The 22,104-nt window shown below is 44.5% G+C and overlaps 1 protein-coding gene across 7 annotated transcripts in view; it reads left to right on the top strand.

Moving 5' to 3' along the window:
- The window catches only part of LOC111956729 (zinc finger protein 521-like), a 183,340-nt gene that overhangs the window by 125,778 nt on the left and 35,458 nt on the right, over window positions 1–22,104 (top strand). For 6 of the 7 annotated variants that reach the window (XM_023977287.2, XM_023977286.2, XM_023977285.2 and 3 more), the window contains one exon: window positions 16,063–16,194. In XM_023977287.2, the coding sequence (XP_023833055.1) occupies window positions 16,063–16,194 (132 nt within the window). The remainder of the gene's footprint in view (window positions 1–16,062; window positions 16,195–22,104) is intronic. The other variant, XM_023977284.1, reaches the window with a different exon arrangement.

Raw genomic sequence — 22,104 nt, 5'->3', positions numbered from 1 at the left:
AGGAGCCCTCCGCCGGGACTGTATTACTGAAGGCTTTTCTTCTCTGCCTCTCTCTTAGTTTTTGGGCGGGGAGGGCTGGGGTTGTGTGTGTGTGTTGTGTGTGTGTGTGTGTTGTGTGTGTGCATGCACGTGAGGGGGTGTTGAGGGGTATAATTGAGAACACAGAGGGAGCTTCATCTCTCCATCTTATGATTTGCAGGTGAAGACAAGTGCCCGCGGGGGCCCCCTGTCAGAGCTTTTGGGCGCGCTCGGCACAGACTTCAATAAAAACACACAGAAAGAATTCCCCTACAGGGGCGCCTGGCTGAATTGCTGACGCCAATGTAAAAGATTCAGTTTTCAGTTAATCATTTAGGGCACGATCCTGCCTGCGTTCTCTACACAACGTGACAACGACAGGTACCCCCCCATCCTTTCCTCCTTAAAACACAACAAACTCAGAATACTAAATTATATTTTCTCAGATACTATTTCACACATTGATCACATTCTCTCTCACTCTCACTCTCTCTCTCTCTCTCTCTCTCCCTCTCTCTCTCCCTCTCTCTCTCCCCCTCATCTTGTCATGACAAATGGCAAGTGTAGTCAGTGAGGAGTGTGTGATGTTTTTCTGGGTAACCAGAGCTTGCCAGAGTTGCCAAGTCGGTTGTACGGTGGTACAGTGGGACTACGAGACTGCTGCATGAGGAAGCAACACACACCACACCACATCACATCGGAGCCACGGCATCAGACATGTTCTGAGAAAGTAACAGAAATGTTTGAAAGTGTTACAATCCCACAGGCTCCTGCTGTTGGTGTGCACCAGAAGGAGATGGCGCCTTTTCAGCCCTTTTGTCTCTCTCCTCCCTATTGTTGTTTTTCTCAACTCTGTTTCTCTGTTTGATTGTTAGCACTGTTATTTAGTGTGGTGCAGCATCGCAGCATGCTTGTTTTTTTTTCTCTCGAGGAAGTATTCTTTTTGTGGGTTTTGACAGATGGGTGGTCGGTTCTCGGTTGGTGTTGTAGTCGGAGTTAAAATTAGACGAGTTGCCTTTTTTTTGTGTGACTTAGAGAGCTGTCATCTTCCTAGAAGCTGTGCCGAGCCTGTCAATCAGACACAGAGTGTTTTAATCTTCTTTGTCCCACGTCAGGAGGTGGTGACGGGTAGACCGAGGATTCACTCCCCTGGACAATACCATTCTGCCACATGCTCATGCACTCTGATGTCACATGTAGCAACCAGTTAAGAAACATGAAAAGTTTCTTCCTCGACTTAAACCCRCCACAAGTCAATGGGGGAATCAAGCAATGGCTGCCAGTGAGTTTTGAAGATATATCAGACATGTCAGAAGTCTGTTTGAAAGTGTTTTGTGATCTTGTCAGAGATATGGTACGTCTTCTGACAGCTGGAAGGAGATTGGCAACATAACAGCAGTCAGATTGTCACAGTAAAAAAACAAAACCCAGCTGATTCTAATTCTAAATCCTCGACTTCATAGCAGGGTAATGAACAAGGGTTCCCTTCCTGTATGTGATAACAATGGTGTTTTGTAATTCTATAGCCTTTCTAATAATACTCCAATGAATAGAACACTAGGAAGAGAACCTTTGTCAACCAAAGCAGGCTAGATAGTATATGATATTTCACAGAATGCTGTGTTAGCCAGTAGAGTATGTTTATAGGGAATCTATTACTAGAGAATGAAAGGAGATCAGCTTTTCCCCCAAGCGGAGTTACAGTAGCAAGTCGACTATCTGACTGAGACAAACCAGAGAGCAGATTCATCTTGACCCTGTGTACAGTATGATTGGCTAGTAGCTTTATAGAGGGCTGTGTCTCTCTTCTCCTCCAACCCCCAGTGTCCCCAGACTGAGCACTCTCCCTGAAGACCTCTCCTGAGATCTGACTCTTGTTTTCGAGGAGCATCCTCTGACAGTCTTAATTGACAAGTGGTCTCTCACCAAGGCCATGGAGAAATTCACTCTCTCTTTTGCTCTCTCTCTCTCTCTCTCTCTCTCTCTCTCTCTCTCTCTCTCTCTCTCTCTCTCTCTCTCTCTNTTTTGTGGGTTTTGACAGAGGGGTTGGTTCTCGGTTGGTGTTGTAGTCAGAGGTAAAATTGGACTAGTTGCCTTTTTGTGTGATTTAGAGAGCTGTCATCTTCCTAGAAGCTGTGCTGAGCCTGTCAGTCAGACACAGAGTGTTTTAATCTTCTCTGTCCCACCAAGGATGTGCTGATGGATAGACCAAGGGTTCCCTCCCCTGGACAATACCATTCTGTTACATTCTCATGCACTCTGATGTCACATGTAGCAACCGGTTAAGGAAAATGAAAAGTTTCTCTGTCGACTTCCTTAATCCTGCCGCAAAGCAATGGGGGAATCAAGCAATGGCTGCCAATGGGTTTTGAAGACATATCAGATATTATATCAGAAGTCTGTTTGAAGCTGTTTTGTGATCTTGTACAGTACATCTTCTGACAGCTGGAAGGAAATAGTAAAAAAGCTCAACCGAACTGATAGAATCATTGTAAATCCTCGACTTCATAGCAGTGTAATGAACAAGGGTACCCCCGTGCGTGATAACAATAGTGTTTTGTAATTCTATAGCCTTTCTAATAATACTCTAAGGAATTGAACACTAGCAAGAGATCCTTTGTAAACCAAAGCACGCTAGATAGTAAATGCTATTTCACAGAATGCAGTGTTACCCAATAGAGTCTGTTTATAGGAACTCTATGACTAGAGAACGATAGGAGATGGGCTTTTCCTCCAAGCAAAGTTATAGTAGCCAGACTATCTATCTGACTGAGATAAGCCAGAGAGCAGATTCAGCTTGACCCTGTGTACAGTATGGTTGGCTAGTAGCTTCTTATAGTGCTCCCCTCTCCTCTAACCCCCAGCAGCCCCAGACTGAGTGTGCTCTCTGAAGACCTCTTCAGAGATATGGCCTATTGTATTCAAGGAGCATCCTCTGACAGTCTTAATGGACAAGTGGTCTCTCTCCAAGGCTATGGACTGTCTCTCTGTCTCTCTTTGCTCTCTCACTCTCGCTGAAAAGACCACTCTGGGCATGTCTGGGATAAGAGCCGTTTCTCTCCTATCCTCTTATCCTCCTCTCAGGCCCTACCAAGGCTGTTGTGTTTACTGGGAGGAACTAAACAAAGCGATCAGAGAACAGTGAACACAGAGAGCAAAGCTGAGGAGAAGAGGCTGGGGAGTGAACAAGAGGAGGTGTGGGGATAAGATGCTTGGCAGAGGTGCTGAACAGGGCTGAGGAGGTTGGATGAGGAGTGGACTAGGCTGGGGATGAGGAGAGGGGCTGGGGAGTAGAGTTAAGGGGCTTGGATGAGGAGTGTGGATGGGGAGCTTGGATGAGGAGGTTGGACGAGGAGCAGGGCTGAGGAAGTTGGATGAGGAGCAGGGCTGAGGGGGTTGGATGAGGAGCAGGGCTGAGGAAGTTGGATGAGGAGCAGGGCTGAGGAGGTTGGACGAGGAGCGGGGCTGAGGAGGTTGGACGAGGAGCAGGGCTGAGGAGGTTGGACAAGGAGCAGGGCTGAGGAAGTTGGATGAGGAGCAGGGCTGATGAATGAGGAGTGTGGATGGGGAGGTTGGCTAGGGAGTATAGATGAGGAGGGTCTCTAGGCTTCTTTGGGCTCCTGATGGGAGGTCTCTTTCAGAATGGGTGGAAATGGTCAAGAGTAGAGCTTTCCTAAAGTATTATACTGAACATGGTGGTATGAGAGTGGATATAAAAAATGGCGATATTGAAATGTAGTGCACTGCGCCATATCATATATGCTGATCATAGGAATGCTTTTCATTGATCTTCAAAATGGATATAAACAACATGACCAAAGGTATGTGGACACCTGTTTGTCAAACATCTCATTCCAAAATCATGGACATTAATATGGAGTTGGTCCCACCATTGCTGCTTTAGTATAACAGCCTCCACTCTTCTGGGAAGGCCTTCCACTAGATGTTGGAATAATGCTGTGGGGACTTGTTTCCATTCAGCCGCAAGAGCATTAGTGAGGTTGAGCATTGATGTTGGGCGATTAGGCCTAGCTCACAGTTCCAATTCATCCCAAAGGTGTTCGATGGGGTTGAGGTCAGGGCTCTGTGCAGGCTAGTCAAGTTCTTCCACACTAATCTCGACAAACCATTTCTGTATGGACCTCGCTTTGTGCACGGGGCATTGTCATGCTGAAACAGGAAAGAGCTTTCCCCAAACTGTTGCCACAAAGTTGGAAGCACAGAATAGCCTAGAATGCCATTGTATGCTGTAGCGTTAAGATTTCCCTTCACTTGAACTAAGGGGCCTAGCCCGAACCATGAAAAACAGCCCCAGACCATTATTCCTCCTCCACCAAAGTTGACCATTGGCAATATGCGTTGGGGCAGRTAGCRTTCTCCTGGCATCCACCAAACCCAGATTCGTCCGTCGGACTTCCAGATGGGGAAGCTTGATTCATCACTCCAGAGAACGCTTTTCCACTGTTCCAGAGTCCAATGGCGATGAGCTTTAGACCACTCCAGCCGACGCTTGGCATTTGTGCATGGTGATCTGAGGCTTGTGTGCGGCTGCTCGGCCATGGAAACCCATTTCATGAAGCTACCGACGAACAGTTCTTGTGCTAACGTTGCTTCCAGAGGCAGTTTGGAACTCGTTTGGGATTATTACAACAGAGGACAGACGATTTTTATATGCTACAGGCTTCTGCACTCGGCGGTCCCGTTATGTGCGCTTGTGTGGCCTATCACTTCGAGGTTGAGCCATGGTTGCTCCTAGACATTTCCACTTCACAATAACAGCACTTACAGTTGGCAAACTGACTTATGACAGTGCCACGTTGAAAGCCACTGACCTCTTTAATAAGGCCATTCTACTGCCAATGTTTGTCTATGGAGATTGCATGGATGTGTGCTCGATTTTAGCACACAGCAACRGGTGTGGCTGAAATAGCCGAATCCACTAATTTGAAGGGGCGTCCACATACTTTTGTATATTTAGAATATCTTCATCTCAATAGGCACAAGCCATGAGCTTTAAACAAAATAACTTAGCACAACAAATATTCAGACAAACCCCCTAAGCAATTAGTCCACTGCCTCCTTTCTCTTTGTCCACATCACCATTGTGATCTTTTTAAAAGTCACTCCTCCCACCTCCACTTACTCCATACTTTTTCCTCTGAGACTCCAATGCAAGTCCAAGGTTTCTGAGTTGAACCCACAGTTGGTTTAAGTGTAATAAAATGTATGTCATGTCTGTGGCTCTGAGGCTCTCTGGCTCTCCCCCCCTGGCTTCGCTCACCCCCCTCACCCCATCACCCCTGGCCCTGAAAAAGCCCTGAGTCTGTTCTGACAAGAAGGCCTCTGTGGCTTCCTCTGCAGTGATCTTTACCCCCTCCGGGTCCTGTCCGACTATTTCAGGACGTCCCTGTGATTTGAGAGTGGACTCAACCGTCCACACATGCTTCAGAGAATCGACAGAGGAGGAGAAAAAATAGACAGAGATGGGATGGGGTTGGAGGGATGGAATATTTTGACAGCTAGACTAGCAGGCCTCTGGGAAATCCTACTCTGATGCCGGACTGGAGAGAAAAAAACTGGCCGGATCTGGTTTAATCATGTTTATTAATATATGGAGTCTCTTCATATGGAACAATGCTATGGTACAACGGTGCTATTCTTGGGGTTATGACATCTAGTAGGCACCCTTTTATTTATTGGATTAGTGAGTCATCTTCTTGTGTGTCCTTTTCTGTCGTTTCATTTGATTCCGATGGGTTCAGATAATGGAAACTATGGCAACGGAAGTCAGGTGCAGTCAGTGGCTGCAGAGGAGASCAGAGGCACACGAGCTGAGCCGTGGCCCAGATGATGCACATTTGAATTTCAACATATATTGACTCAATTCCTGGTATCTGTTTGTTTATTATATATTCAATCTTTATGTAGATGAGTGAGAATATAAATTATGTGTGAAGTGCTTTCCTTCAATGGCTTGTCGACTTGTGTATGTGTGTCTGTGTGATTTTATGTGTGTGGGTGCATGAGTATGTGTGTGTGTGCGTGCACATGTTATTGCCACTCCGAGAGACTGTGTATTAGACAAGGGATGGCAAAGGGGGGTGCCCCAGCTCAGAGCTCTCGAGCTCTCCAGGGGCACAGCTTGGGGGAGGGAGACCTGGCAGGTGGGGGGGGGGGGGGGGGGGGGGGGGGGGGGGGCGTAGCGAGAGTAACTGCCATTCCAAGTGCCACATCTGCTTGACACCAGTCAACAGGCACAGTGATGACACAGTGGATGCCAGTCAGGCCCTACTGGCCTCATCCACGTCTCTTGTGTTGTGTTGATTCTGGTGAACTGCAGTGGTGGATGGTGTGTGTCAAACGCAACACAGGCTTATAGAACTGTATGATATTGTTGGGGTTTTGGGACAAAAGTGATGACACAGTGGATGCCAGTCAGGCCCTACTGGCCTCATCCACGTCTCTTCTGTTGTGTTGATTCTGGTGAACTGCAGTGGTGGATGGTGTGTGTCAAACGCAACACAGGCTTATAGAACTGTATGATATTGTTGGGGTTTTGGGACAAAATGTGACAGGATTCCACTTTCACCCAAAAACACAGACATAGTGGATATCAATTTTACTTCTCTATATCTCTCTCTCATGTGTACGTGGCCTTGTAGACTATTAGTTCATATTTGAACAAACCGACTGAGTCCACTGTCTGTTCTGTATTTGAGTGTCCGCCAACCAACCCAGCCATACTGTAGTCGTTCAGCCCCAGAGGCTCCAAGGTCTGTTGGGGAGACSRGACGTTTCAAACAGCATAACTCCCTCTCTCTTTACACCCTCTCTGCTCCCATTACTTCATTATATGCAGGTGTTTTCCTAACTCAAGTTCCTCTCTCAGGTTCTTGCTCTTGATCTAATAAAAATGTAAGTGTAAATGCATAAGGCAAGGTAGAAGGGGGGAGAGGGAAAAGGAAAGGAGGAGGAAACAGGAGGCTGGTGGGAGAAGCTATATGTGTACAGGYTCATTGTAATGGCTGAAATGGAATCAATGGAACGGAGTCAAACACCTTGTTTCCATTTGTTTGATGTGTTTGGTACCATTCAATTGATTCCATTAGAGCTATTACAATGAGCCTGTCCTCCTATAGCTCCTTCCACCAGCCTCCTCTGACTAGGAAGTAGCTGAATATGCTGTCTGAAGCAAATTATGGGCCCCATGTAGATTCATCAGTCTTCCCGGCTGGATTAAGGAAGGGCCTTTCTAATGAAGTTCGCCCTGTCAAAATGAAGGGACTAATTCTGATTTAGCTGCGGTAATGAACTTCTCTTCTCCTAGTGAGATCAGCACCATGGGGTGAGAACGGGGGAGAGAGGGAGCAAGGGAGAGAGAGAGAGAAAAACAGGACAGGAGAGCGACGTGGAGAGGAGGGACAAGGAGAGACTAGAGAATAAACTGGACTACACTCTTAGAAAAAAGGTTTCCAAAAGGTGGCTGTCCCCATAAGAGAACCCTTTTGGGTTCCATGTTGAACCTTTTCTGGAGAGGGTTCTACATTGAACCCAAAAGGGTTCTACCGACAATCAAAAAGGGTTCTTGAAAGGGTTCTCCTATGAGGACAGCCGATAGCACCTTTTTTTCTAAGAGTGTATAGACAGGTAGGTATGTCGCTCACAGAAAATAATTAAAAACATTATGCAAAATGCCTGTCTCATATTTGCTGAGATGTATTAAATTTCCAGCGTGGCTGTGTTATATAAAATTATGCTAATGTCTGGCTGACCCGCTGCGAACGGTGGCTTGCTGGTCTTGAGCATGCGTGGCTGGCCGCTACAAGGAGCGCGCTCAGTGGGACTCGGCTTTTCTATTAAGGAAAACCTCTAGATACCTGATGATGAATTCTCTCTCACCAAATGTTCCCCTCTCTTTTTTGTGTTGAAAATATGAGCGCTTTTATAAATGACTTTGGAGAGCCCGGCGTGGTGCTCGATGCTCCGTGGTCTGCGCTGAGCGGAGGGGTGTGGGGGGGGTTGTATTGAAGGGAGGAGGTGGTGGGGTCCCTCTGCACCAGGCTAAGGGAGTCAATTAAAGAGAGCACTGATAATTATAAGCCAGCAGAACGCAGGGGCTGGCTAATTGTACAGTGCTCCATGCCGTGAGACCAGCCAAGGGACCTTTCTCCATCTCTCCCCACTCTCCAGCCATCTATCCTCCCTCCTGCTTCTTTGTGTGGATGGGCTGCGGACAGACACCATAGAGCCATGCGATCCTCAGCCTGCACAACGCAGCTGCCACCATGTGAATAGCGAAGAAAGGCCCTTGCAAGTGTGTCATAATTAACTTTTTACATTTAGGCCACTTACTCTTTTCATGGGCAGAAAGACAGATTCTTGTTAGAGTTGTCCCTGCTCTACCTCCCTTACTTGTGCTTCTTTGCCTGTTAGCTTTTTTGTCTGATTCACTTCTGTCTTTTTCTCTCTTTCTTTCGGCCGCAGGTTGCATTGAGTGCCAGTCAGAGTCTTCTTGTGCTGTGAAATAGCAGGGCTATAGTCATTTGACCTTTATTTTCCCCCAACAAGAAAAGGCCCCATTAGTTTAGAATGGGGCATGGATGAAGTAAATGAGAGCAGTTGACTGCAGAATTGTGTTTGTATGGCTGCAGGGGGTCTAATGCTCCAATACCATCCATCTCAGCAGCCAGCCTGCACTGTTTGGCCCCGATGGACCTCCATACCTGGCCTCAAGCTGCAGTGCCTACACATAATTCGTTAACAAGTCTTCTGCTCTGCTCTCCCCTTTGCTATGGTGGGGGTTTTGTGTGTGCATTTTGGTGAACTGCAGCCCCAAAGACCTACCAACTATTAATTTGAGTTATAACCAGTGTGTCTTCTTGCTTTAACTGTAGCTATTAAGCAACAAAATGGCAGACAGTCAGACGATCGTATACTACCTAAGTAGTGTGTAAACACCAGCTCTTCTCTGGTTTCACTGTTTGAGTGTAGTGCACACTTCCCTACAGCAGCATCCTTAACTTCAGCTGAGTACTGATTAGCTAGAGAGAAAAATGCCACGTCCATTGTTTTGATGTTCTTATTACTTACCTCATATTAGCCATCTTGATGGCAGACAGTGACTATTAGCTCATACTGTATGTATTTTACCATGTTGATAARTTTGTCTTTTAGTGACTATTTAGCAACACTTTTTATGCATTGTATAGGTCTACTGTCTACTGTGCATAWCCCATAAAGAGGCTATGAAATAGAACATACACCTTATAGCTCACAAATAACCCAGATATTACAGTGTGCTGTCCTCTTCAAGGTGTTCTAGTTGGCTACGCCTTTTATACTGTCTTCAGGCCTTACGCTTGTTTATCTCAATACCAGTTTGGCAGTTAGAAGGTGCCTGTGACCTAGCCAACCTGGCCGCTAGGGGATGGTGTGAGACGGATAATGCCGGCGGTGTAGAGAGAGAAAGAGAGCGAGAAAGTGGCTAGCATAAGACTAGCTGTGCTCTGCTTAGCACTTACACCCTGAGCTGTGCACTGTGCACCACTGTGCGTCCAGGTTCAAGTTCAGCCATGCATCAGGCCTGACAATCTCCCAGAGACTTAGGCTGCGTCCCAAATCACACCCTATTCCCATTTGGGACGTAGAACTATATCCCGCCCACCCCCAGTCGCCAGTGGCAACTCGCTTGTAAGGTCGTCGCCACCACTGTCACCCGACAACCTCACCCCTTAGTTCAGTTCACTCTGGAGGTTTGAAGTAAAAGTCACACAGTCATGGCACAAGCATGGGACCCTGACATTGGGTTTTTTCTTTCTGTCTGTCTGTGGCACATTGGTTTTCACTTCCTGTTCTCTCCTTGTGATTGTCCCGATTCCCTTATACTCTCACTTCAAGTCATGTCTTCTCTCTGTTTTGACATGATTACACTTCTCTGCTACACATCTCTCCTCTATTCTTCTTGTATATAGCTGCTATAAAGGTAGTTTTATCAGTCTTAATGAGGATATTAGCTAGCATTTGACCATACTAGAGCATCATTATCATCATACCTGTATAGTAATGAGGGTGATGTTCAGGATGTTTAAATTAAGTTTTATTCTACAATGTTGTTCATAATGGCATGTCCTCCTCTTTAAACTGAGAAGGCAGGATATAAATATTAGGTATATTCCCCTCCAGGTGCCAGTTCTCCAATCAGCCTAGGTTCACGGGGAGCCAATCAGCCTTGGTCCAGGGGGAGCCTGGTCCCCGTGCGCTAGCTACAGTAGCTCCCATCTACCAGCTACATCCATATCCCGCCCCCTTTCTCTTCTCAACGCACTAATGGGCCTTCTAGTATCTCTAAAATGAACCGAGTTCCACATGAGAAGTGGTTCTATATCTCCAGAGAACACACATACACACTCACTCCACCGCACGGAAATGTATTTGTATTCACCCATAATTCCCCGGGCCTTAATCACTCAGATTTTCCCCCATTATCTGTTAATGGATAGTTCCCATGGAGATGTAGAGCCAAGTAAACCCACCTACTGTTTACAGCCCCAGAGCTGTCTACTCAACTCTGCCACCGTACACACAACACCATAGCTTTACTCTATATACTAGTATGTCCTCTAAAAACCCAAATGATATCCTTCTCTCGCCTTCTCACAATTTCAAAAAGTATTGCAGTCACAAGTAGCATTTCAGAGAGTGTGTAAGTTGAAAGATGTCTGAATGCAGGATATGTAACCTAGTCTTTCAGAAACAGCTGTGGACTACTCTGGGTGTTTATGCCTGGCAATTTCCTCAGATGTTTCTTGGTGTGTTTTCTGTGACCTATAGTACACCATATTGCAGTCTGAAGCCTATCATCTTTAGACCTGATTGAGTACAAATAATACCTTATTGAGAGACTGCATTCTGAGTGTGACCTCAACCTTGACTTGACCCCGATTGTAGTTTGTTTAGTCTACCGTGTTTCCAATTCCTTTTCTATGACTACTGTTTTCTAATTATTCTCACCTGATGAAAATGGCCTTCTTTAACGTATTTGGTTGACATCTTTTGTTTTGTCTCCACAACTTTGTTAGAGGTTGCTGCCTGATTTTGAGAAGTGGGCGGACTTGGTTCCTTTAAGAGGGAGCTTGTGAGTAAGATTCACAGTGCGACAGAGASAAGTGTAAATCTAACTATCAGATTACTATGAAGTGATCCTGAATTCCCCTTTTCACTGGACCTGCTCTGAAGCAGAATTGTTAATATAGGGTAGTGTGTAGTATGTAAGGGGTAGGGGATGAGGAGGGGATTCGGCTAGGATACATATTTTAATTAAGCCCTGTAGTGCAACATACTTAATTTTGGTCAAAGTTTTGAGAATACCCAATACCTGAGATTATTTGAGAAATATCAGTAGCGTCTTTCAGTAACTGTATTCACTGGTGTGCACTATAGCCACACTAAATCCTCACACATACTGTACTGCACACACACAGAGATTCACACTCTTACTCAAACCTACTCTACACACATACTCTACTATATACTGAGTTTACAAAACATTAAGAACACCTGCTCTTTCCATGACATAGACTGACCAGTGAAAGCTATGATSCCTTATTGATATCACTTGTTATATCCACTTCAGTCAGTGAAGGGAAGGAGACAGGAAAAATAAGGAATTTTAAGCCTTGAGACAATTGAGACATGGATTGTGTATGTGTGTCATTCAGAGGGTAAATGGGCAAGACAAAAGATTTAAGTACCTTTGAACGGGGTATGGTAGTAGGTCCCAGGCACACCGGTTTGTGTGAAGAACTGCAACGCTTCTGGGTTTTTCACGTTTAACAGTTTCCTGTGTGTATCAAGAATGGTCCACCACCCAAAGGACATCCAGCCAACTTGACACAACAATGGGAAGCATTGGAGTCAACATTGGGCCAGCATCCCTGTGGAACGCTTTTGACACTTTGTAGAGCCCATGCCCTGACTAATTGAGGCTGTTCTGAGGGCAACTCAATATTAGGAAGATGTTATTAATGTTTTGTACTCTCAGTGTATACAAAGCTGTACTTGAACATCCAGACGAAACCGAAAGGAAAACAAACCCCAGTGTCCCAAACAACCTTCAACAGAACATTAACTTCAGCCTGGTTGCTGAAGAGTAAACACAAGAAGAAATAATAAAGGCTGTCCTTTTTAAAGAGTTTTCCTACTCGGTCTCTCCTTACACATGGGAAAGATATTAGATGTTTGTGTTTTTCAGGAGCTGTGAAATACATAAACYATGAACCTTAGGCGTGCCACCATGCCCTGTGGATATGCAGATGGACTTACTTTGCTGGTGTCAGGGACGCTTAGAGGGAGCAGGAACAGAAAAGCTCTCATCTAAAAGATTTCGCTTATGAGTGCAGGGGGACAGGGTGGTGGCAGTGGAGGCAGAACACTCACGAGTGTGGAGGGAGAAGGGAGGGTGAGGGGGGTGAGAGAGAAATATATATATATAGAGAGAGAGAGCTTCCAGTCCCCAGTGGCTCTGTAACTATATCCAGAGTCTGCTCCAGTCGGTGCAGAGCGGGCCAGGGTGGGGGCTCCTGAATGCTCTGTCCTGATTGGACAGCCCTGGGGGAGGCTGGGGGAACGACAGGAAGTGACCTCACCCCGATGAGGGAGCTATAGGGGCGCGCTGGCTGACTTCCTCCCTTGACTCTCACTAAGGAACAGGCTGCCAGTGTGATCCAAYCCCTGCTCCCCTGCCGCTTACAAACCCGTCCCCCTATACACAGTTACATTACGGGGGCGGGCAGTGCCGAACAGACTCGTGCACTCACACACTGAGTCATCCCACTTGCACTGTACTGTCTTACACACACTCTTCATGCACACACATGCAGTAACAACCAATCACGTATCTTAGATTCACAGACATATGCAAACCTCTCTCTCTCTCTCTCTCTCTCTCACACAAATACACACACGCATGCACCCAAGGTCAGACGGTTGGGCAGGTGCAGAGTTATCTGCATAATGAAGCAGGTCAGGTCTCTGAAGGAACAGGAGTGTGCTCCAGGGTCAAACAAGGGCTGCACATATGGGCAAAGGCATGGAGTGCTCTGAACACACACACACACACACACACACAGACGGCCAGGTTGAATGGGGATCAAAGAACTCTGTCGCTATCTTACACACATGCACTAATTATGCACACACATATGCACGCACACACGTGCACACACACCATGTCTCATCTTTCAAAGGGGAATGCACAATTACAGGCGACACAATCAACTCCTCTGGTTTCTGTGATAAAATTGTTTTTTAAATCTTTCCATCCATACCTAAGCCACTAAGCCAGACACACACAGTACGACAATAGCTTGTCATGTGAGCTCATTCAGACACGACCAGCTTTAAATGTTTGTTTTGAGGTCGTAGTAGAGGTTTCTCCTTGACAGGGTTATAAGGAGAAGAGGGCTGGCCATATGGTGATATAGAGCATAAACATGCTCTGTATATAATAAATGAATAGACTCACTATGCTGTGTAACACGTTTCCCATTGCCCTCCTAGAACAGCCCAGGTCGTTGGGTTGTATTGTCACTTTATATCGTATTACATGATATACAGTGGATAGTCTCCATTATACTGTAGGTAGCTAGTCACCAAAACAGGTACAGATACCTCTAATTGTTTTATTACTATACTGTACTGTTACTGTACTATACTGTAGCACATCTTATTAAGTGACTACACTTCCCTTGTAAAGATTTAAACCAATAACATTTAACTTGGTATTAAAATGCTTTATTAACATTATTTTGCAAAGATTGTTGTAATCGGCTGCCGGTTTCAGAAATTACCCATTTTTTATAACGTTGCCAAATGTTGTTAGTGGAGCGATCCAGCCCATGTTGTTTAATATGTGCTTTGAGCAGCGGAACAACAATTGACCATAAAAGTACAAATGGGAAAGTCACTGGCAGTGTGTGGGCTGGGGTTTTAAAACACTGGCATCTAGTTGGATCTGGGACGAATCTGTCCCGTTCATCTCAGGCCATTGTTGTTAAGATGAGTTGCGTTGCCAGATCTGTGAGTTGCGTTGCCAGATTTGCCCAAGGCCCATCCGGTAACCCCCCACTCTGATCCTCCAGGGCTTTGGATGGCCACAGCTGGTTAGGTGGATTGTATGTTTCCGCGTCTGGTACCCTGGGCCCATGTTGTGGGCATTGGGCTGTAGAGACTGAAGGATGGGCCCTGGCCCTGGATAGGCACCCAGGGACCCTCCTTCCATCCCCCTTCACCCCCCTCTCGCTGGCCCCATGCCTGGACCCATGCTTCACGGGACAAGGGGATTTTGACAGAGTACAGGCCCAACTGCATGGATAGCAGAGTGCACTGGGTTTTTATTGGCGTGTAGTTCAGGAGATGGGCAGCTCGGTTCTGTGGAATGCTGAGTCAGCGGATCGTTGTGCAGCAAATGAGCATTAGGGAAGGTTCAGTGTCTGAACCAATGCCATTTATTTCAGCTATCAAGGTCTGAAATATCGGTCCGTCAGGGAGAGACGTGTCATACATTCTAATGTGACAGGGGAATGGATGCAGACTCACAGTTGTTTTGGCCATTGCCATGAGCAATATCTCATTTCATGTATTAATTATAACTTATGTATTAGTAATAACATGAAAACATTGGTATTCATCTTGGTTGAAAACCATGAGATTGAATTCAACAGTTGTGTTAAAGAGAGCAGTTAAAATGCCATGGTGATAAAGAAGGGAAGTGTGTAAACGTTGAGATGTTGAAACATCTATAATATTCTCACTTGCTCATATTGTTTATTATTAAATGTTGATTATAAAATTAATATGTTCCCACGCTTGGCTATTCTTACATTTACCACTTTAATCTGTAAATTAGCCTACATGTTTTTTATGCATTACATCTTTCCCTTTATCAAGCTACAGTACCACTGCACCCTACAGCCATTTGCCCACAGAAATTAATTTGCGTGTTAGCCAATCAAAAAGAGCGATGCTTGCCATGTTCAAAGTGCAAGACCTCGCCTGTGCAATTAGGCCCCACCCCACACATCCAATTTATGCCTGATGGGTCTAGATCACACATTGTATTACTGTTGTATGAGCCACGAAAATTACAGGCAGGAGCCTTTGACACAAATGTGTTGGAGCTCAATTAAATGGGGAAGGAGGAGAAAATAAATAATATATACTATCATTCAAAAGTTTGGGGTCACTTAGAAATGTCCTTGTTTTTTAAAGAAAAGCACATTTTTGGTCCATTAAAATAACATCAAATTGATCAGAAATACAGTGTAGACATTGTTAATGTTGTAAATTACTATTGTAGCTGGAAACGGCAGATTTTTTATGGAATATCKCCGTAGGTGTACAGAGACCTATTATCAGCAACCATCACTCCTGTGTTCCAATGGCACGTTGTGTTAGCTAATCCAAGTTTATAATTTTAAAAGGCTAATTGAACATCAGAAAACCCTTTTGCAATTATGTTAGCACTGCTGAAAACTGTTGTTCTGATTAAAGAAGAAATGAAACTGGCCTTCTTTAGACTAGTTGAGTGTCTGGAGCATAAGAATTTGTAGGTTCGATTACAGGCTCAGAATGGCCAGAAACAAAGTACTTTCTTCTGAAACTCATCAGTCTATTCTTGTTCTGATAAATGAAGGCTATTCCATAACTTGGATTAGCTAACACAACGTGCCATTGGAACACAGGAGTGATGGTTGCTGATATTGGGCCTCTTTATGCCTGTGTAGATATTCCATAAAAGAATCAGCCGTTTCCAGCTACAATAGTCATTTACAACATTAACAATGTCTACACAGTATTTCTGATCAATTTGATGTTATTTTAATGGACAAAAAAATTGCTTTTCTTTCAAAAACAAGGACATTTCTAAGTGACCCAAAACTTTTGAACGATAGTGTATATTCTGGATCCCTCTCTGCTATTTGTACTCAGATTATTCACCCTTCTAACTATGCTGTTTTGTGTGTTGTGTGGTCTCTTTCTCCTTAGAAGAGGGCCTGAACCATGAGTGTAAGCTCTGCAGTCAGTCGTTCGACTCGCCAGCCAAACTCCAATGCCACTTGATCGAGCACAGCTTCGAGGGCATGGGCGGCACCTTCAAGTGTCCTGTCTGCTTCACAGGTGAGTGTCTGCGTGCATGTGTGTGTTTGCACGTGTGTCCTCAGAGAGCCGCACCCACAAAATTGCATTACAATGCAAAGCAATTTTCAGAAACCTCATTGTTTGTCTAAAATGGCAAATGGTTTTCTAAATGAGTATGAAAAGGTCCGAAAGGCAGGTCAGCCAAAGCTGAAAGCAGTTCGTTGCGTGCATCTTAATATTTACTAAAATTGCCTCTAAATCAAGACCTGTCATGAGCAGAGGGATAGAGGGTAGAAGAGGGCAGAGAGAGAATGGGAGAGAGAGCGAGAGAGAGAAAGAGAGATGCGGAAGAGGGAGGGTATATAGAGAGGGAGAGAGTGTGCTAGAGTGGAATAAAGAGGAAGGGGTGATGAAGGGAGTGAAGGAGGGAGAGTGAAGTGCTAATTGTGGATGTCGGTGGTGCTGATAGCTGTAATGATCTCATCTGTCTGTGTGCGTGGAGGTGGAAGGACCATGCAGGACTCCTCCGGAGAGGATAACGCCCTCCTTCAGTGTCAACAGGGTTAACTATCTCTATAATGAAATCTGCAAAGTCGTTAACTTCTCCTCATTCTTTCTTTTCCCCCTCTCTCAGCTCTTTAGCTATACTCGTTATTTTTCGCTCTTTTCCATCCCTCAGCTGTTTACTCACTTCACTCGTTTTTATCTCAGTGTTTTTTCATCAGTTCATATTTAGAATTGATCAGGTCTCATCATTTTACTTGTCTCATATTTTCACTCCTCCACTCTTCTCCTCTTCATGTTCAGCTCTTCTCTTGTCCCATTGTCCAGCAGATGCTCACTCATTTGGCTTGTTTCTCTCGCTCTTTCTCAGTATTCACCCCTTCTCTCATTCTCATCTCCTCTCATTGCTGTTTGGCCTTATCTCGCTTTTAGCAGCAGCTTATTGATATTTCCCCACCTCCCCTCCCCCCCCCCCCCCCCCCTGCCGGGGTCAGGCCGTTTAATATACAGAGCATGCTTTCTTCATCTGAGCCTTCATTTTCTACAGGCTGCTTTGACAGACAGGTCCCCCTTCTCCCTCTGCATCCATATCGATCACGGCGGCAGGCGCAGGAGAGAGAGAGATGCAGAGAGGGAGAGAGAGAGAGGAGAGCGAGAGAGAGGATGAGAATGTGAGCGAGAGAGAGAGAGAGAGAGAGCACCCTCAGGACAGTGGTGGTAGAGCAGACACACAGAGGCGGGGGACGGGGGGATGGATGGAAGTGGTGGACCATGGGGAGTATGGATGGAAAGACTGAAAGGCCTGCTACTGTTGAGAAAGGAGGGAGGGGACAGGCTGAGACTCAGATCACACTAGCCTCCTCAGGCATTTTCTGGATAGTTAGAAATGGGTTGGGGGCAGTTGTCTGTGAGACCCAGTCTGTCCTTGAAAACATTTATACCCATTAAGATGGACTCAGTGATACAAGTCTGTATCCAAATTATCCAGTTTACCCGGAGAGGCATGTCTGTGTCGGAGGGGCAAAATTACTTGCAGTTATTCATTTGAGTTATTCACCACCTGGATTCGGTCTTATGTAGTAAAATTTGATTTATTTTTTATTTTTACATTGGATAAAAGTAGAGACTCAGAGCTACAAAATGGTATATCATACACTTCATTTTTGAGGAACAATGGGAAAGTAATTCTGCTTTGAAAGTTGATACACTTGTAAACTCAGTTTTGAGAAAAGGGCCTTTGAGTGTTGTGGTACCTACTGGAGAGCTCTCCTTTGACTACACCCATTCAGCATTGTTCACACCCTCTTAAGCCAGCCCCACACATCTCTTTAAGGATTCACATGAAGTCATGTGCTAAACTGTGAGTAGTGTAGTAAAGTTAAGACTAATACTGATAGTAGCCTACAATAAGGGAAAATTCCAGGTAAACAGAGTGTCCAGATATTTTATAATTATTAGATAACGGTTACCCAGACACACTTATCTAAATTGATGGGTCATGTGAAAGAAATGCTATAACCCCCAGGCACATCCAGTGGTGGAAAAAGTACTAAATTGTCATACTTAAGAATAAATCATTTCAAATTCCTTATATTAAACCAGACAGCTGTGTCCAGTCCCGACAGTCAGAACGCTTCTTGGCGACAACAACACCAGGCTCCAGAGCATCGAGGCTGTAAAACAGGGAATAACAACAACAAAAAATTGGAAAACATTACAGCCCTGCACAATGTCAATTCACCTCCCAAGTTTAGATAAGAAGAATAACCTCATACAATGTAATGAAAAAATTATTTTCACCTGAAGTGCTGGTACTGCTTGATCTGTGGCAGCGGCCTGAAGTACGGAGTCAGGTGTTTTTCCCAGCCATAGCTTTCCACCAGCACCGTACGTTCCTCCAGTCCAACCAGCTGTGGGATGTTGACCCCTGTCACAGTGCTGTCCTTCACAACACCAGCAATCTCAGACAAAGTGTTCACTCTGGTCTTTCTGAAGCGCTGCTTGATAAGACCGAATAACCAGTCGTGGGCAAACTTGGTGTGACCTGGGATCAGGAAGTGAAGGTACCAGAGCACAAACTTGTTCTTGTTTTGGTCACTGCAGTTATCACAATTCAGGTCCACACGTGTTTCCCCAACTCTGTACTTGGTGAAGAAATGGAGCATGTAGGTGATGACTCCGCTGCTACCTTTGCTTGCTTGGGCCAGCTCTCTTTTTGATGGGAGGCATTAGACCATTCTCCTTGTATGACTGGTGGAGGAGAGTCAGGCGTGTTCTACTGATGCTGAAAGAAAAGTTCCAGATACAAATATTTTAGCATTATTATACAATAGATGCGAAATGGCATTCTGAGAAAACATCACTAACATTACACACAATTCAATCATACAYGTTACTAGCAATACAAACCGATTGTCATAACTAAAGTTAACCAAATAAATTAGGTTCAACATTAACGTTAGCTAGCAAGCTAGCCATCTAACCTCAGCTAACTTTAGCTAGCTAACAGCAAGTTTTAACTTTGGGTCTTTTGTTTAGACATGTCACGTTAATGTTAGCTACTGTAGCTAAAAAATGAACTATAATCCCAATCCATAGAGTAACATTACTAGCAATACAAACCGATTGTCATAGCTGAAGTTATTCAAATAAATTAAGTTCAACGTTAATGTTAGCTAGCAAGCCAGCAATCGAACTCCAGCTGGCTAGCGAATCATACACGTAAATTAATGTTAGCTAGCAAGCCAGCCATCTAACCTCAGCTAATGTTAGCTAGCTAACAGCAAGCTTTAACTTAGGGTCTTTTGTTTAGACATGTCATGTTAACGTTAGCTAGCTAAAAAATAAACTATAATGCCAATCCATAGAGTAACGTTACTAGCAATACAAACCGATTGTCATAGCTAAAGTTAAACAAAAAAGTTAGCTAGTAAGCCAGCCATCGAACTCCAGCTGGCTAGCTAACAGCAAGCCTTAACTTGCAACGAAAACAACTTTCTGACAAAATTAKAAACGTATAATATCTGAAACTGTAGCTAGATTCTTACCCATATACATGGATGAAAGCTTCATGGCAGACTGCAACCCCTTTCATTAAATAAGACGTCCTGTGTCGTTTCCGTTTGTTTGTACAGCTTGTTTAGCCCGTTGTGTTCCACTGATTTCAAAACTAGGTCAACTTCTTCCGTGACAACAATACTGTTGATCACCGTTTCTTCCCCATTAATGGCATCAGAAGACTCTACAATGTCTTCTTCAATTAAAATGTTTTTACCTAAATCAGGGATTTCCTCATCGTCTGATTCGTTTTCAGACTCAGAGAGAGTCAGCATGGCACGATCGTCCTCCAGAAAGTAGTCCATCACAACYTTTTCCCACTGATCTTTGTCGATAGCGCCTGATAAATTCAAGGCAGCAATGTTATTGAGAGCAGTAGCAACATATCTGCAGTTCTCCATGGCTAACATTATATCTTTAGAAAAAACTGCAGTAGAAAGGATTATCTACGCATAACGAAAAGCTCATTTTAATGACACAAGATGCTACACTGCAGATCAATCTGAAACTCATCTCTCGGCATGTCCAGCCCACACATTATCATGGCTAGTGGGAAGGTTCCTTACTTTTTTTCTTTGGCTAAACCAACTAGGCTCGTAATTTAAGAACTTAATTCGTATTTAATGATGGAATAAAAGTTTGTTATTAACCTTTCTAGGACACGCGTTCCGCTAGCGGAACCCCCCCAACATTCCACTGAAAAGGCAGCGCGCAAAATTCAAAAATATAATTTTTTAATATTTAACTTTCACACATTAAGTCCAATACAGCAAATTAAAGATAAACATCTTGTTAATCTACCCATCGTGTATGATTTTTTAAATGTTTTACAGCGAAAACACAACATATATTTATGTTAGCTCACCACCAAATCCAAAAAACACAGCCATTTTTTCCAGCCAAAGATAGCTTTCACAAAACCCAGAAATAGAGAGAAAATTAATCACTAACCTTTGAACATCTTCATCAGATGACACTTATATGACATCATGTTACACAATACATTTATGTTTTGTTCGATAATGTGCATATTTATATCCACAAATCTCGGTTTAYATTGGCGCCATGTTCAGAAATGCCTCCAAAATATCCAGAKAATTTTTTCTTTGGCTAAACCAACTAGGCTCGTAATTTAAGAACTTAATTCGTATTTAATGATGAAATAAAAGTTTGTTATTAAGGCACATGAAAGTTCACATATTCGAGAAGGCATTTCTGCCAAAAAACGTCTCTCCTGTGAAGTCGTGACTTGCGACATAYGCCTAGWWWCCTGAATCAGGTCACAATTACACTCTAGTCTGGTAGAGGTAGATCCCATTTACAAARCCAGGAGAATGGACAGACCATATAGGACCTGGTAATGAAAAACATAGGTAATATAGTAAAGGAAGAAGAAGAAGACAACTTTGGGGAAAGCTACAGTACAGCTCTGCAAATCGCAAGTTGTGAATGTAAGATGAAAGGATGGAGARAGGGAGGAGAAGGGGAAGAAAGCTGGGGAACGGAAGGAGGGTAAATGGGAGTGGAAGCGAGGAGAGGAGATGAGAGGAGAGGAGAGCAAAGAGGTCCATAAGCCCCTGGATGATGAGATAGAGTGAGGCTGACTCTCCCAGGACAGCTTTGACAGGTTTCAGAAGTGGGGGAGCCTGCAGCTAGAAGTGTCTGCTCTTCCCGCACCCTTAGGAGTGGCTGCGAGGGGCTGCCAGGGAAAATGTGATTGGGAATATTAAGACAAACAAAACAGGAGAAAGTGTTGTGGGTGTTCCCCCATTATGTCACAGTAGGCGAATGAAAGTCACAAAACTCCAAGATGTTYTTTGTCTTTTATTGGAAATAGAAAGTGATTTCTGTAGTCCATCCTTTCATTCCTTCCATGAACTGCGAGTCTCTTCCGTTGTTGTATCAAACAAAAGTTTTWAAAAAGCATCTTAAAATTAAGCTTATTACTAACAATGAAATTACATCAATCTGAGAGTACTGACTCACGTTGCCGGAAAATCTATAGCTGTCCTATCATGAACTCCTGGGTGTGAAACACAAGTAAATAAAACAGATAAATAAATACATAAAAAAGATGAAAGGGAGAATAAAAGCAGGATCAACTTTTCTCCCACAAATAGCTTAGTATTGGTGATGTATGTTCAGAGAGAGTGAGAAAGAGAGACAGCCTGCAGAGAGCACCATCCACCCTGCCAAAATAAAGATGAGTTGGGGCCCGTGCTGGGGCCCGTAGTAAAGGAGACGTCTGCCATGGCGGAGGCCCCTGAGATCTAATCAGAGGGCTTAATATCCCCGACAGCCAGGAGACCTTGGCCCCTCTGCCCCGCCGCCTCAGCTCAGACCAGCCCCAGACCTGCTCACTCATTCGGCCTCTACTCACACAGCCAG

Source organism: Salvelinus sp. IW2-2015, linkage group LG32 (assembly GCF_002910315.2).
Source record: "Salvelinus sp. IW2-2015 linkage group LG32, ASM291031v2, whole genome shotgun sequence".
Taxonomy (NCBI): Eukaryota; Metazoa; Chordata; class Actinopteri; order Salmoniformes; family Salmonidae; genus Salvelinus; species Salvelinus sp. IW2-2015.
The sequence above is the reverse complement of the archived record's forward strand: the minus strand, read 5'-3'. Positions and strand labels throughout refer to the sequence as shown.